The 17,348-nt window shown below is 38.5% G+C and overlaps 3 protein-coding genes across 3 annotated transcripts; all 3 read left to right on the top strand.

The window, feature by feature from the left end:
* Positions 1 to 5,847: 5,847 nt before the first annotated feature.
* LOC113031016 (claudin-4-like) lies at positions 5,848 to 6,738 on the top strand. Its single transcript, XM_026182847.1, has one exon. The coding sequence runs from the start codon at positions 6,113 to 6,115 to the stop codon at positions 6,704 to 6,706; it is 594 nt and encodes a 197-aa protein (XP_026038632.1). The 5' UTR covers positions 5,848 to 6,112; the 3' UTR covers positions 6,707 to 6,738.
* A 4,690-nt stretch (positions 6,739 to 11,428) lies between these two features.
* On the top strand, positions 11,429 to 12,016 carry LOC113030995 (claudin-4-like). Its single transcript, XM_026182812.1, has one exon. It carries the CDS (start codon positions 11,441 to 11,443, stop codon positions 12,014 to 12,016), a length of 576 nt encoding a protein of 191 aa, XP_026038597.1. The 5' UTR covers positions 11,429 to 11,440.
* Positions 12,017 to 14,613: 2,597 nt separating this feature from the next.
* Positions 14,614 to 15,183, top strand: LOC113030018 (claudin-4-like). Its single transcript, XM_026181046.1, has one exon. The coding sequence runs from the start codon at positions 14,614 to 14,616 to the stop codon at positions 15,181 to 15,183; it is 570 nt and encodes a 189-aa protein (XP_026036831.1).
* The last annotated feature ends 2,165 nt before the right edge of the window (positions 15,184 to 17,348 follow it).

Genomic DNA, 17,348 nt, shown 5'->3' with positions numbered 1-17,348 from the left:
GAAGGTTTGTGTTTCTTTTCTATTTTTGTGTTATGAATTACCAATTTAAGAAACACTTGATTCTTATTGCTTGTCTGTATTTGTCTTTTCATACTGGAGCAAATATCCAAGAGCACCTTGATGCCATCACTACCAGCACTCAACCCTACCTCCTGGCTGTTGGGGTGAAAAAGAATGACATCCACCAGTTCTTCATTATTCTTGACAACAATGCCATACCATGCAAGTCTACCTCTTCACTTGGTGCTTTTGATGAACTGTTTAAAGCACATTTTGTGTTTGGCACATCTTACAACACCCTGCTTCACAACATCCAAACCACAGGTTTTAGAAAACATTTAAATACCAAACATGTTAACTATTTTTGACCAACAGGTTGACACTGATGTTAATCTACAGCCTGATGTGGAAGTTAAAGAAGTTAGCATTACAGGGGAGGTGATGTCAACTAATGTAGAAGAAACACCCACAACATCTGAAAAGTTGAAAAGGTCAAATAAGAGCACTTTGGATATGTGTGCCTCTGCTGTTGCACAGCTCAGGGCAGCAGGATTAAGCCAATCTACTGTGAATAGTTTTGTCTCCTCAATGGAGGAAGTGTTTTTTGAGATTCATACTCAGGCTAAAAATGCAGCCTTACAGAGCGTACCTTCACAGTACACCACAAGTAAAAATAAAAAAGACAAACAGTATCCCACGCTTCAAGATTTGATGTGTTGGAGCCGGAGTAAGGTGCACGTTATGGAGTAGACGCGCAAACCACGAGGTCCCAGTTATTTGTTAAATTACTTTATGGTTCACCTATTGTGGCCCGATTTCAGAGATTCCTTAAGCTCTATTAAGAAAGTCAACATTGTTTTAGTAGTTGTTTTTTCCGTCTTTTTGGCTTATCCTGAAGTGAAATACCTCCTAAGCAGTCTGCTAAAAAAAAAAGGCTAGCTGCTCAGAGACTGCAGCGAGCAGTCAACTGAAATGTAGCATTTCTTCAACAAACACACCTTAAGAATAATGACCATGCCAGATTAAGACGAAGTTGGGTTGGACACATTTTTCATTCCAAATTTAATGGTAAAGCCAGAGGCGCAGCAATTTTGATCAATAAGAATATTCCATTTATAGTCTCTCACACAACAGCTGACCCAGGTGGTCGCTATGTAGTTGTGACAGGATTCCTTTTTAATACTTCACTTTTTTTGAGTGCTCCGAATGGGAATAACTCAAAAATTTTCAGTTACTTTCTTCCCTTCCACAGATTGATACATACCAATTGGTCCTTGGAAGAGCCATGAATACTGTTACGGATCTAGCACTAGATTGCTCCTCAGAGAAAAGATTCATATGGATTACTTTTTTTCGACAAAAAATTGCTTCAAGACTTGTAAATACAATAGCACAGTAATATCACAGTCCACTTGTTTTGGAACTCAGCTTCCCGGATGATCCCTTTGTGTACTCCTGGAGACTCAATCCTCTTCTTTTTTCAGATAAAGAGTTTGTGGAATATCATTCCAAACAAATTGATATCTTTATAAGAACAAACATTACGCCTGGCATGGCCTACAGTACAGTTTGTGAAAACTTAAAAGCATTCTTACGGGGCAATATTATATCATACTGTTCATATACTAGAAAACAGAAACATCTATCTGAATTGATACACCTTATTTCGCAATTGGATGAGCAACACTCTACAACCCCCTCTCCAGATCTGTATAAACAAAGATTAACTTTACAAACTGAACTTAATTTAATCTCAACCTAGCAGTTAGAGTCTATGATTCTCAAATCTAGGGGAAGATGGTTTGAGCACAGACAAATCAAATATGAGGCTATATTATGGGAGCGTGAAGGTATGCCAGGGGGCGGGAAGGATAGAAGTTACTCGGTTCCCCTGGTGTTAGGATTTCAGCACACTGTCCAGGAGGTCCCTTTTAGAGGTAGTCCGGCAGGTATTGCAGCCTATGAATCTGAATTACAGGAGTTAAAAGAGATTGTTAAAAGTCAGCAAGAGCAGTTGAATTAGCTCGCAAGGAGCTGCTTTGAATAGTGCTTATCCTAACCATATCCTGCCATATCCTGTAATATGGCCGTAATTTGCAGACGGTGCCAGAAGGTTGAGCATTTTGCCAGAGAGTGCCCTGGCGAGCCCACAGTTATGCCTACGCAATCCAGCGCAGGCCTGTTCAAGTAATGTTGCTTGCTCTTCCATTCAGGGAAACTTCCGCCCGGTGAACCATTGAGTCGAGGTTCGGTTGGGGCGTCCTAGGCTCACAGCCTGTGGTGCCTGACCCTTTGCCCCAGGTTATTGGTAGGAAACCACTAACCCCTGCTGTTCAAGCCACTACCTCTGTCTTCCCTGGGTATGCATTGTCTGACCTTCGTGTTTTACAGGAGACTGACCCCTTGATTGGAAACCGAGATGGTGGCCTGATGCCAAGGAGCGTGGTCGCACTTCAAGGCGGGCTCTCGGGTTGGCCAGGCAGTGGCGTAGGTCAGTGGAGCGGGATGGCGTCATCGTAGGAGAGGAGAGGCGCCACAGGTATTGTTGCCCAAATCCCTTCAGGGTCAGGTTTTGTAGTACGGTTATCAGGGTGTTCGGAGAACAGTAGATGTGGTTTCTCAATGGTGATACTGGTTAGGGATGTATGGAGACATCCAAAAGTGGCGCCAGGAGTCGGCTAAAGATGCACAAACCCATCCTAATGTTTATGTGGGTCATTTGCTGGCATCCCGACCAAAGCAAATCCCTGCAGCTAACTGGCGTAAGACGTGCCACGACCAGTGTGTAAAGGATGCTCCCCTGCGAGAAGGTCAGTTGGTTTACCTGAAGGAAGTTGGGCTTAGAGGCCGTCATGAAATTCAGGGTGTTTGGAGTTAAGTGGTGTATAAAGTGCTTGAGGCCCCTTACCAAAATGGGTCCATGTACACTGTTGCTCTGGTAGATAATCCGAGTCACGTGAAACATGTTCGCTGTTCACAATTAAAGAAGGAATTTGAGAGCCTTTGTCCCTTCAGTGCTCCAGTTCAACTACTAGAAACTGCCCCTATAGAGGAACCTATGCAAGGTTGTGAGTGGTTTTTATTGGTTTTTGAACCTAATCTGGCCCCAAGAAATTGCCAACCAAGACTGGAGACTCCTCGCCCACGTAGATCAGGCTAGCTAGAACCCTTAACATCCACTGTGGTGTCAGTTTGCACAAATCCGTTGCCAGGTATTGCTGACGTCCAGAATGGTGTAGCCCCTTTACGTAGGACTACTTGGGCTAATGCTGGGACACACTCGAATCCGCATAATCTTCGCCAGGTAGCAGGGAGTAGAGCAATCAAGGCTGGGAGTCCCCAGGTACTGGTGCCCAATACAATTACCCCGTTTAGTAGGAGTGCAACAATACTCGTATCGGTATCGAACAATACAAATTTTTTTACTTATTTTATCAACTTTTCTTCTTACGATGCGTTCGACTACTCCGCCTAGGCTGCACTGTCGAGCGCAGATCCACTGAGCGCAGCGCAAGCTAGTGAGACAGAAGTTAAGCTCGTTGCAACATGGCAACTGCCTCAATGCTACCCGAAATTGAACCTCCCCCACCCTCATTCAGATCTGGCGTATGGAACTATCTTGGTTTTCATGTGAAGCATGACCCTGATGTTAGCGCGTCATGGACAAAAGTAAAACAGTATGTTGGATGTGCCACGCAATGCTCAATTACATTTGTGGGACCTAGTGCGTTAACGCAGTTAGATCGTTAACGTGTTGACGCCATCCAGCCCCACACATGGGGCGATCCGCGGAAACTCGTTAACGAAGATTTGCGACGTTATGGCTTTAATGTCATTTTAATGAGATTAACGCTGACAGCACTAGTGGGAACACAATGAATATCACTGCACATTTACTCCAACATCATCCTAGTGCAAAGTGGAAGCAGACAAAAACGACAAGCACGCATGCTACAAACTTTACCCGAGTCATTTAGACAGCCATTAGCACATGATTCTCCTTATGGGGACCTGATATGTTTAATATGCTGCTGAGAATATAGCCCAGAAGAAGCGTATACTATAGCTTTTATTTTGGAAAGAGCCATTTCTCTGTAATAAACTCTCTTTTCCAAATATGAGTGATTTCTCGATCAGATAGATTTATTTATTTATTTTATTACTTTGTTGTTTCAGCAACATTACATATAAAAACTGTACTTTTGAGTTAAAATATATATTTATAATTTTAATAAATGACAAATTAAAAAAGAATGAATATTTTTTTGTATCGAAAAAATATCGAACCGTGACACCAAAGTATCGAACCGAACCATGAATTTTGTGTATCGTTGCACCCCTACCGTTTAGACCTTGGCAGTAAATGTCAATAGTCAGGACGATACAAATCCCGGGGGTTAATTGTAGTGAAGTCTGCGAATGCAGCGCAAAATCTAATATTCTTTCCTGGGGTGTAACTTCCCCGAGGTAGCGCCCCTCCGTAATCCCTCGCACCGCTACAATTTGGTGTCTGTCGACAGGATGTAGGTTCAGTGTTAACCTGCCCCAGTCAAATCCTTTCCTCCCCTCCTCGTGCCGCTACATTATAATTGGAGTATATTTGTCTTCTCTCTTGTTAAAAACAAAAAACAGAAAAACCAAACAAAAAACCCTAACACTAGGTCTGCACTTGCAGGCCTCGCTGGTTCAAAGATTTATCCCCATAAACAAAGCAAGACAATCAGAGATCAATCTATTTCAACTTGCAAGGGGAGCCGATCGGATCAGGGTCTTAGAGCTGAAAGCTCCTCACCTGATCCCAGACAACTAAAAAAAAACAGTGTCCTTACATTCCTTACCAAATAAGAAAACCAGGACCTTACATGAAATGTGCCTGCAGTTAAACACTATAGCTATAACCTCCTCCACCATCCTACAAGTAAGAAAGGGACAGAAAAATATCTGAACATGCAGTTCAGGACAAGGTTTACAAATTTAAGTACAATGACAACTTTTACCAAAATCACCCTAACACTATAGGCTGCACTATTTGGTTATGAAACAACATCAGCATCTTGGCCACTCTGCATGAAACAGACTTTTTGTTAAAATGTTTTTTCAGCAAGTTGAGAAGAACATTGGGTCAAAAGAGCCAGGACCACGACATTCACATTCGTATCATTAATTTTCTGTAGGGGAAACCGGGAGAGAAAGGAAAGAAGAAAACTGTTAGTAAAACATAAACATAAAGATTAAAATATACAAGAATTAACAATTAACAGCACAAACAAAGTGAAAGAAAATCAAAGGAATTAAAAAACATTAACAATTGTTGCCAGTAAACAGGCGTGATATAACACCAGAAAAGGTTTGGTTTGGTGCCTAATGTGTTGCCGGCTTTGTGTGGTTGTATTTCTCACACTATATTCTGCAGTGAAACTGCTTTTCACACAGGGTATTGTTTCTCATCTTTCTCCCACTGCTTCAGAAATATATTCTGTATGCAATTATTACTTCCATGCATTAAACACACACACACACACACACAGACTACTGATCTCACATGTATATGAAGTTCTCAATCATAGTTTCCACTTTAATTTAAACACAGCATTTCTTCAGAAGGATTGAGATTAACAATATAACAACACAAGGCTCAATCTGCTGTGAATAAATCTCACTAATTTTAGTGATCCTGAACAAATTTTGATTTCTTTATTTGCACTGAAATAATTTACTTAGTGACTTTGTGATAAAGTGAATAAAAAGTTAACACTGAGATTAAAATTGTAACAGAGATGTGGCATTTTTCAGCAATGATGATGCACATTTAGTAGGTTCCAATCAAATACTACTTGCATTTTTCAAAGTCAAATTATTATTAGTTCTTCTGTGTGCTATTTTTTGCCGTTATGTGTCACTTTCTTTAGAAACCAGTTTCAACTCAGAGGCAACACTAAAAGCTGTCATCTCCTGTAGAAGTGTGAACAGGAACCGTGGAGGCCACAGTAGAATTCTGAGTATTAAAACCAAATGATAACCACTTCCTTCTCAGCTCTTCAGATAAATTCCTGAATCTCCTGTTAACACATCACCTTTACTCTTTGAAGAGTAAAGGTGCTTCAGCGTCATCATGGTGGCTTGTGAAAGACAGCTTCTGGGCCTGGCCTTGGCCATCATTGGCTTTGTGGGGACCATTAGCATCTGTGCTCTTCCCACATGGACAGTGCATAAAGTCGACCATCAATCATCGAACAACGTGCAATCTGAAGGTTTGTGGAAAGCCTGTGATACCGTCAGTGCAGAGCATGTGGAGTGCAAACAATATGGAAAACGACTCTATATAAGTCTAGACCTTGAGGTTGCCAGAGTGCTCATCATCATTGCCATTATTATTGGTGTCTTTGGGATCCTGCTCGGTGTTGTTGGGAGCAAATTCATCAACTTTGTGCAAGATGAAATGAAAAAGAGCAAAATAGCTATGGTTTCCGGAGTTGCTATTCTCTTTGCTGGCCTCTTTGTGCTAATACCAGTCTGCTGGACCACCATCACCATCACCTATGTTCTGCAGGGTGACCGTGTAAAGAGTGAACCGGGAGCCTTGCTTTACATTGGCTGGATCACCACAGCACTTCTGTTCCTGGGAGGAGGCCTCCTCTGCAGCTCCTTTATCTGCAGAGATGGAACTGACCAAGATGTTGAGTATGTCAACCCTCACTCTTTGTAAATAGTCTTTTTTACAAAGAGCAGTTACTTAGTTACTCATATTAACCTAAGCTTTGAAATCCAGCAGTCTGTTAAAAAGAAAAAAAAAGGTTGAATGAGTAGTACAAGAAAGTTTAAAATGTAATTAAAATAGGAAAAACTTTCGGCAATTTGTGGATGTAACTTAATTCTTGATATATTTTGTTGTATTTTATACCAGACAGTTTTTCTTATTATGTTTACTGTTTATGCTATTTACTATAAGAATTTGGACACAGTTTCCCTTTTTTTCCTGTTATCTTTGTAAAGATCAAAAGCATGTGCATTCAAAACCTCTATAAAATATGATTGTGTATCTTAAATCCAGATCTGATCTTTGACTTTTTCTTTATTAAACTGTTCAATATTGATTGTGTTATTCATTTGCAGTTGCATTGAGAATACCTTTCTGCAGTATTTGTTTGCAGTTTTTTGATTAGGTATGATTGTATTGTAACAGTAAAATTGTCACATTAAGTTGTCGGTTAATAAGAGAATGAGATCATGTTTTGGGCATTTTGAGTTTTGCTTAGTGTTTTTAAAGATGTCTTTTTGGTGGCTGTTTTTCTGAAAGAAGCCAATTAAAAATGTTTGTTTTCTTTTGTTTGGATTTTTAAATGTATTGCATCCAGTGTTGGGCAAGTTACTTTGAAAAAGTAATTAATTTAAATATGAATATATAAAGATAAATCATAACAGACTTCAAAGATACCACAGTGTACTCCTGCTGTGGAGAGGGTTTGTGGAAGAAATGTGAATTCGCAGAAAGCTCATCCTTTGGTGTGTGTATGGATTACGAGCACATACCATTACCTAAAGAGCTGAGGGCTGCCAGAGTACTTATGATCATTGCCATTATCATTGAGCTCCTTGCGATGCTGCTTGGTGCAGCTGGGAGCAAGTTTATTAACTTTGTGCCAATTAAAAGGCAAAGGAGCAAAATGGCTCTGACTTCTGGAATTGCCTACCTCATTGCAGGCCTCTTTGTTCTCATACTAGTCAGCTGGACAGCCAACACCATCAGTGATCATTTTCATCCTGCCCAGTCTCCTTATGATCCTCACCATGGGATGCTTAGGAAGATGGAGTGGGGAACCTCGCTCTACATTGGCTGGTTCACCGCCGTCCTTCTGTTCCTGGGAGGAGGCCTCGTCTGCAGCTCCTTTTTCTGCAGGGCAGAAACTGACTAAAACATTAAGTACTCCAACTCTTACCATGTAAGCAAGGCCATATGTAATAAGGCTTATTTTTATACATCGAGCAGTCTATTGGAAATAAGAAAAAGGTTTTCTGAAAGTTTTCATCTTTACTTTGTCCTTTGAATGAGTAGATTAACAAAGTATAAAATCAGATTAAAAAAGAAGAATTTTGCAGTTTGGTTATGTAACTTGCTTCTAAATCCGTTTTGTTGTATCCTACACCATTATAACCACCTTTGCATTTTTTAAAAATTTATTATTTGTGTTGTTCACTTTGTTGTATGAAAAGAGACGTTCCTTTTTTGTGTAAAATCATACAAAGCATGTGCATTTAAAAATGCTATAAAATCTGACTCTGTATCCACTGGTTTAAGTCTATGTTTTATCTTTTAGTATCATCTGTTTATGTGATTGTATACAAGTAAGACTTATCTCAAATGAGAATATATATTTCTGAGCATGTAAAATGATGTGTATTTTTTTATTTCTCTTTTTGGTTCCTTTTTTGTTAAAGTGGCTAAACGCAAAGCTCATTAACCGCAAAGCCGTTTCAGCAGGCTTTTTGCTGACGGTTGCTTAGCTCTACTCCAGTTACACACAACAAGAAATAAAATATAAGGATTTATATATATTTAATACATTTCAATATATTTACCAGTACATTTCAGAATAAATGTAAATATATGTGTGAAAATACAAACAAAATAAACAATCACGTGTACTTGTAATGCTGTGAAGATGTATTCGCATTTATCTGATTTCAGATAAAATATATTTCCCTATATTCTTTATATTGTGAAATAAAAACACTAGTAACTGACACAAGCACAAGACTGCAACACCAGATTTTTATGCTAACAACACCTTTTTGAAGGAATTCTCCTGAATTTCACCAGCGCAAACCGTGCTCGTCCTAAAGATTCAGAAACTAAAACTGTGACAGGAAAAAAAGGAATACAAACGCTTTCGTCTTTTCCTTCATTTTTCTTCCGGTCTCTGATTTAAAAAACAAATTAATGTGAAAAGCACAGCAAAACCCTGGTTAAAATTAGCAAGTTGATATCCAACTTTGTGTGACTGCTTATCCCGTTTGCCAGCGTTAGGGAAAGTGAACCCAGATAATTGACAGTTACCCTGGTTACGCTGAGCTCACTTTGTAGTTTAAGGTTTAAATTTACAGTAAAACTTGCTCTGTTCCATTGGTCTGCCCACAGCAGGAGTCTTCCTGCTTGAGAAGAACTTTCTGCACCTTTTCTGAATGGAGTCATTAAATCTGGTATAAGGCTAAGTAGATATGGTCAAATAAAGCTTCCTGAAGCACCGAATTACTCACAGATTTTCAACACAGTCCTCTTTGGTGACATCTGGTGGCAAAAAATATGAAGAGCAGCTTGAATCGGCAAATTACGAAATACCTCATTATGATTGCCCCCTCTACAGATGTACGTGTTTTGGCAGTTCTCTCTGACATCTGGGTACCGCAGTGGTCCTTTAACACATATTTTTGTGGTGAAAATATTATGTTGACAATTTGTGGGGAGAGTTGCTTATGAACTGGTTTTTATTTATGAAGAAGCAGAACACTGACTGAAAAATTGACAGCGTATGACCCCACTTCCTGCTCAGATCTTCCCTCACAGATAAAAATTACAGCTCTCAAGGACACACTATGTCCATCCTTCCATTCATCCTTTTCAGGGTTGCAGGAGGGCTTTAAGCCTATCCCTGCTGTCTTAGGGCAAGAGGCAGTGTACACCCTGGGCAGTCTGTCACAGGGCTAACACAGATACAGAAGACAACCATTCACACTTAAATTTACACATATGGTGGTGAGAGTCCAATTAACCAACACGAGAAGAGGAGGCTGCATGTGTAAATATATACACTTTGAGATCCTATAAAGAGTGCAACGAGAGCATAAAGTGTAAATGACATTTTCACACGATGTGCAGATACTGAGAGCTAAGTGAACTCTTTCCAACTCTCATGCAAAAGAAAAGTTATTGCACAAAGGTCTTATTTTTACCTGCATTCTCATACTCGGCTCTTCTTTTATCCATAATTCAAGAGAAGTCAAAACTATTTTAAATGACAGTCATATTTTATAATGTGCCGTATGGCTGTCAACAACATTGGTATTCACATGTTTTAAGTAATATATCTATATTTAATTTGTGGCTTGGAGATTGCAGCATCAGTACAATCTAATGTGTGCTTTCTCATGCAATGTGAGCGAGCGAGTAAGGAAGCCACTCGAGTGGTTTCAAGTGTGAAAACCACATAAAAACTAGTTCCTGCTCAGCTGCCGCTCACTGTTAAATAACTGGAGCACTCAGACCACATCACCCCTCCTCTTTGAAGCGGTGGAAGACAGTTTCTTGATTTGGCCTCGGCCATCGTCAGTTTACCTATATACAATTAAATCTATCAATCACTAAATTAACTGAAACTGAAAAGAGAGTTAAACACAAAATGAGAGTAAAGAAAGACAGACAGTCAGAGACCCTGTATACTGGCAGCTCCTTTACTTTTGGTTGTTCTGTGTGGGTGAGACAACTAATCTCACCATGTACATCTTGAATAGGTTGAGTATAGATGATATAGTTTCAATAAAAACAATTTTATGACAGAAATTTATTGGACATATCACATTAACCAACTTTAGTTCCTGAAGAAGATTTTTAAAACGTATCCAATGAGAGCACACAGAAGCACATGGATTACATAAGATCATTAGATGATCTCATCTGAGTACGAGCCAACAGATGAGTAAACTGCACTGAATAAAAGTTTCAGACCATGTGGATGTTCCCCTCTAAATTTAAGTAAACTGAGCATAAAGGACATGCCACTTCATTTAAAACACATGATCACAAGTTGAACCAGGCACAAAGCAACAAATTGCAACAAGAACATCCGGTGATGAAGATGAGTCTGTTATCATCGTTGCAGCTACATATCAGTGACTGAACTACAAGTATCTACTGGTAATGAAGATAATCTGTAGTCACATCTTCTTCCTCGGAACTCTACATCAGTATCTGCTATGAGTAAATCTCACATTTCAGTGAGAATGAAGGAATTTATATTCCTCTATTCATGAGGAAACAATAATGTTTGATTTTGTTTGTATTTAGTCACAAAATGCTGAATCATTAAATACTTTAATGTAATTAACTTAAACCAGGATTGCCACAGACCATTTTAAAAAAATATAATCCAATTGTAATTTTCTTTAGATTTAATTAACAAAAAATTGCGATTTCCTTTGCAACCTTTTTCTAATTATACTTTTTACTCTCTCTGAGAGTCTGGGTTTCCTTCAGAGAACATTTTCAGCTTAAAGGCAACAATCTGTCTTTTCCTTTAACAGCATGATTAGTGAGTTGGAAACTAGTCAGCTCCTCTGATCATGAAAAACACATAAAAACCACTTCCTGCCCAGCTCTTTTCTAAATTACTGCAACTCTCAAGAACACACTGTCTTTCCTCTTTGAAGAGCTCAAGAAAACTTCATCATGAAACCTGGCGGGAGACAGCTTCTAGGTTTGGTCTTGGCCATTTTCGGAGTCCTGGGGAGCATCATAAGCTGTGCTCTCCCCACATGGAGATCCCCTGAGTGGAGGAAATCAGAGGGTTTGTGGAAGTCCTGTAACTTTGATTATCATTACTATCCACGACCAACAACAGAGTGCAAATCTTATGATTCTCTGCTGGCCTTACCTCAAGACCTGCAGGCTGCCAGAGTGCTCATCGTCTTCGCCATCATTGTCGGGATCTTTGGAGTCATAGTTGGTGTTGTCGGGGGCAACTGCACCAACTTGGTGTCAAATAAGAGGAAAAATAGCAAAGTGGCTATAGCTTCTGGAATTATCTTCATCATATCAGGTGTCCTGGTGATCATTCCAATCTGCTGGAGCACCATCACAACTCTCACCATGGCGAGAACGTCTTACTACGGACCTCCATGGATGGGAGCCTCACTCTACATCGGCTGGGCATCTGCAGGGCTGCTGTTACTGGGAGGAAGCCTCCTCTGCTTCTTTTGTTCACGCAGTAATGAGAATGAATACTCCAAACCTAGCTCTGTGTAAAAATATATAAATACTTCTATAAACTAAATACATTTAAATGTATACAGTCTCTAGGGATCAAGAGAAATGTTTTAGAAAAGCTTTACTGTATTTTTCTTGACTGAGTAAAAAAATAAAGCATGGAATGTGACCAAAACAGGCAAAAATGTTTGCAGTGTAATTGTGTAAAACAAATATTTCTTTTAGTCTCTTTTTATATTATATCATAGGTATAGAAACAGGGGTTTTTCTAGGTAGTCTTCTTCATTTCAACTTTCAAAAAAGTCTGACAGGGAAACCAATGTTTTAAGTGTAGGTCAGGTCTGTGATTACTCTTTCATCACTGAACTGCTGTCACTGATTTGTATCCACGGTGTGAATAGTGTCCTCATTTTTCTTTTCTTTTCCTTCTTTATGTAAGATTGCATGCCAGTAAAATTTTATAAGTGATGGTGTATATTTACTTTTTTTATCTGATCATGATGGATCTTTTTCTGTGAAGGTTTAATAAACATAATCAGAATGTATTTGTGTTTATGTAGATCTCTCATGATTTAAAAGACTAATGAGAATTAAGGTTTTTTTTCATTGAAGATCAAGAGGAGAGGAAAATATTTTTAATAAAGACAACACTGTTGAGCTTCATTTTTTGCATTTCTAATTTACAGTGTAAAATATTTGTTGTAAAAACCAAGCAATTAGTGTCTGTATACGTGTGTGTCGGTCTGTGGTTACGCTTTATCATTCAAGCAACAGGCTACATGTACTGCAGGAAACACATGTTCATCATAGTTAATAAATGTAGTTGCATATGCAGTCTAGTTCAACATTAAAGAAAGTTATTTTGTAATACATTAAACCACAAATTAAAAATCATATGAAAGAAGAGTCAGTTTTGATTTTCTTTATTACTTTGAAAGTGCTCCTAGGCAAAGCTAAACTAAACTGACATTAAATAGCAAACCACTGCCACAGAACATTGAGCTGCTATCTCCAAGTTGTCCTATAAATAGTTCAACCTACTTTCTGCACACATTTTCTGTGCTAAATGAAATGAAATAACATGTTAGTATCAAACCCAGCATTCACATGTGAAGACTGATAACATTTGTTTAATGCTAATGTTTTGTTCTAGTTGTGAGGGGAAACACAAAAATTCTTGCGTAGATATTTTTTTCCACTTTAAAAACATGTAGTAGTTTGCCTTTGCATGCCAAATTATAACCTCAGTGTGTGAGATGTTGGTGTTTTTTCACCTCTGAATGCAAACATAGAAAAAAAGACACTGGATGGTCTGTTTGTCTTTTTCTAAATAAATGTGTTGTGAAATGTTTAATTCATATTTAACAATTAAATTATAACATTTTCTTATCCTATAATATATTCAATTATACCAACACTGTTATTATTAGTTTACCCACAGGGAAATGTGGCATTTCCAGTTTTAAAGCAGGATTGGAGAAGCTTGGGAAAACTTGTACAAAAATAAAGAAATTACTGTAGATCGTACATCGGTGGAAATCATACATATAGTAGCATATGTTACCACATTAGATTGGTTACTTTTTATAAATACTTAGAAGTCTACAATGTCTATAATGTGAGTGTGTTTACCTGTCAAACACGAGGAAAGTGTTTGTGTGAGAATCCATTAGTGTTTTCATTTTCTCTTTAAAGAAGACTGATATTCACACTGTCATGGTTCTGGGTCATTCGACCCAGCATTTTAAGTTTATGATTTCTTTCTGTTGTATTGTTATGTTTTAGTTTTCTGTTACTTAGTTTAGTCGTGGTTTTTCCTGCTGAGTTATTTCTACTCCTGGCACATGTTTTCACTTTTCATTAAGTTCCTGTCTTCCTGTGTCGCCTGCTCCTGGGTCCTTAACTCGCCACACATGATTTGCTTCCAGATCGTTACACACACACACACACACACACACACACACACACACACACACACACACACACACACACACACACACACACACACACACACACACGCACACACGCACGCACACACACACACACACACACACACACACACACACACACACACACACACACACATGGCTACATGCCAGTCCAGAGAGACAGTGAAGTCACTCTGAAAATCACCTGTTCTTCCTTCAAACTCTACTTTAGCATCTGCTGTGAATAAATTTCACACTTTTCAGTGAAAAATATTTGATTTTGGTTGTGTTTTATCACCTCAATTCTTAATAAATGAAAAGTTGACAGTGAAACTAAAGTACCCCTGAAGTAGTGTTATTTTTTCCACTATTATCTGTTGGGGACATATAGCAGTTCATTTAGAACAGTTAGTATCATTCGACTAAAAAAAGAGCTTTTTCAAAATATTTCAAATGATAAAATAAGCAATTATATCTTTGTGCCTCTTTTGGTACATGCATCTCTGTAACACTATGTTTCATTTAGAAACAGTTTTTTAGCTAAAGGGTAGTACTAAATAATCAGCAAACTTTAAATATGTGAATACTCATTGAGGAAGCTACAGACATCTCTGGTTATAAAAACCACCTACAAACCACTTCCCACTCAGCTCTTTGCTCACATATAAGCTACTGCAGCTCTCAAGAATACGCCAAGAAATCATTATAATGAAGGCTAGTGGAAGGCAGCTTCTGGGTTTGGTCTTTGCCATCTTCGGCTCTCTTGGATGCATGGCCATCTGCATCGGCTCCACTTGGAAATTTGCTCAGAATAATGGGCTGGGTTTGTGGAAGTACTGTGAGAGTCAGGACTATTACTATTACTACAGGACAGCATGTGAAGCTTATATTTCTCTGGATGTACCTCAAGAACTGAAGGCTGCCAGAGTGCTCACCATCATGGCCATCATCATCAATGTTTTTGGCATCATGCTTGGTGTGGTAGGGGGCAACTGCACCACCAATGATCAGGATGAAAGGCAAAAGACTAAAGAGGCCTTTGTTTCTGGAATTGCCTTCATCATTGCAGGTGTCTTGGTGCTCATACCAGTCTGCTGGACCACAATCACCATAGCTCATGAATCCTACAATGAAGAATACAGAATGGGAGCTGCGCTCCACATCGGGTGGGTGTCTGTAGGGCTGCTGATACTGGGTGGAAGTCTCCTTTGCAGCTCCTGGCCACTCAAAAAGGAGACTAGCTATGATGTTAAGTACCCCCAACCTCCCTCTGTGTAAATCAGGGTCTTGTAAAAAGAAAAAACAGTTAATTAGAAAGAGTAAAAGCTCTTTGAAACTTAAATGTGTGATTTGGATGAGTAGTAAAGTTTGTGTATTTAAACTTTCTGTAAAATCTGACTGAGCAGCCACAAGTTTAAATCTATGATTTATTAAACTGGTTCAATATTGATAGTGATTTGGATTATTGTCTTACTTGCTGTTTTTAAATACTTCTTTTTATATTTGGTTTTTGCTTGTCTGTTTAATGTGTGAGCATGTACCATTAAAATGTACATTAAATTTACTCACAAGCATGTGAGAGCAGACATTTCTTCGTTGCATCTGATGGCAGTGGCTCTTTATTTTCAAACATCTAAATAAAGAGTCTGATTACAATTTGTGTTTATGTCTTCATTTATAAGATACTAAGGAGTTGTGTATATTATTGCATAAAGAGTGGGTCAAGGGAGAGAGAAATATTCAATTCAGTTCAGTTGTATTTATTTATGCAGGTACCTCAAGGTACTTTGTGCTACAATAATAGTATAGCCAACAGTAGTGTGTGCCCTCATAAAGACGTATTTCATGTTTTTTGTTTACAAATAGTCTGATAATGGAATACAGTATAATACGGGGACCTCAAACATGTGGCCCGGGGGCCACTTGTGGCACACGTCACCCGTACTTGCAGCCCATATATCGACGTGACGAAATATAATGCAGTTTGGTACTTGAAGTTACTTTTTTTGTTACGAGAGTTTGTTTGTTGTTGAGTGCAATGTTAAAATAAGTTCTTAAAAAGAAAAAAAATTAATATGAATGCAATATGAGCAGAGAGCACAAACCTGTTGAGGGATTCACAGTGTTAGTTCAGTAGTGAGAGACTTATTTCTAAAGAAAACAATTTTCACTACAGTCAAAAACTAACGTGTACATTTATGTCTGCATTTTTATTTTGTTAAATACAAACAAAATTATAGCAGAAGTGTTGCCACGTATCTGACCAGAATGAGAGCGCCAATGTGTTTATTTGGTAGTTCAATGAAAGGCTTCGGTTAGTTAAGAGTGAGAAAAAGAAATTGTGTTCATGTTTGCAGTTTTGTTTTGTTATACAATAATCAAAATTTAAAAGAACAAACAAAACACGACGTTTTCAGAAATATTTGTGGGCGTTTGTTTGTTTTTATGCTTCTTGAACACTAAAGTGGCCCTCCAATGAGATGACGGTACCAGCCGTGGCCCACGGCTCATTTCAGTTTGAAACCCTTAGTGTAGTGGGTGATTTAAAAAGCAAAACTTTCACAGTCCTCATAATGACACCGGGAAGGGCTTGATTAAACACTGAAACTGCTAAAATTAGCTTTGGACTTTTAATCATATGTTAGCTTGTAGTGATTTAATCACCAAAAATGTTTTTAGGAATTCACATTATGTACAAATGAAATGAAAAGCCAAAAAGTAATAATAATAATAATAATAATAATAATAATAATAATAATAATAATAATAATAATAATAATAATAATATTGTTGACACAGAATATCTACGAGGCAAAGCCTCACAAGTGGGGGGAACTACAGGAACCACCATGAGGCCACTTCTTTTTCAGTTTAGAATATAATTTAGTGCCAAACAGGTCTGATTATTAGTCTATTAAAGACACAATCATCCTTTAATGAGAAAACCGCAAATCAAAAATCAAATAAAAGTTGAAGTAAGATGTTTTTCTTTGCTTTATTATTTTTTCATTACTCTTCTAGGCATAGCTTGAAATAAAAAAAAAGTTAAGTGAGCATCAAACCATTGCTACAAACGTTTGTGGCTTTTGCTGTTTGATGTGGCAGTCCAAAATGGCTCTTAGAGCCAGATCTTTGACGTGGACGACGCGAGCCGGCTCCTTATCGCGAGCTGTGTTTTTTTTTTCTTTCTCTCACCCTCTCTCTCGCACTTTTTTTCCGCTTCACTCTGCACGCGAGCCTTGTACTTTACGCTGGGAAGAGGGCGGAGGGGCGGTAGTTACACTCGCAGTAGCACAGGAACAGAGCAAGAGAGAAAGAGAGCCAGGGTCACATTAGAAAGGTATAGTAATCATCCACAACTATTTTCAGTTGCGGATGATAAAGGATTCAGAAAGTTTATTCATGCAGGCCCATATGACAGAGAATGTGCATCTTCTTTTTGT

Source organism: Astatotilapia calliptera, chromosome 10 (genome assembly GCF_900246225.1).
Source record: "Astatotilapia calliptera chromosome 10, fAstCal1.2, whole genome shotgun sequence".
Lineage (NCBI taxonomy): Eukaryota > Metazoa > Chordata > Actinopteri > Cichliformes > Cichlidae > Astatotilapia > Astatotilapia calliptera.
This window is presented reverse-complemented; position numbering and strand designations above follow the sequence as displayed.

What these genes read in the sequence shown, in the direction of transcription:
- LOC113031016 (XM_026182847.1), top strand. Translation starts at nt 6,113, where the DNA reads ATGGTGGCTTGTGAAAGACAGCTTCTGGGCCTGGCCTTGGCCATCATT.
- LOC113030995 (XM_026182812.1), top strand. Translation starts at nt 11,441, where the DNA reads ATGAAACCTGGCGGGAGACAGCTTCTAGGTTTGGTCTTGGCCATTTTC.
- LOC113030018 (XM_026181046.1), top strand. Translation starts at nt 14,614, where the DNA reads ATGAAGGCTAGTGGAAGGCAGCTTCTGGGTTTGGTCTTTGCCATCTTC.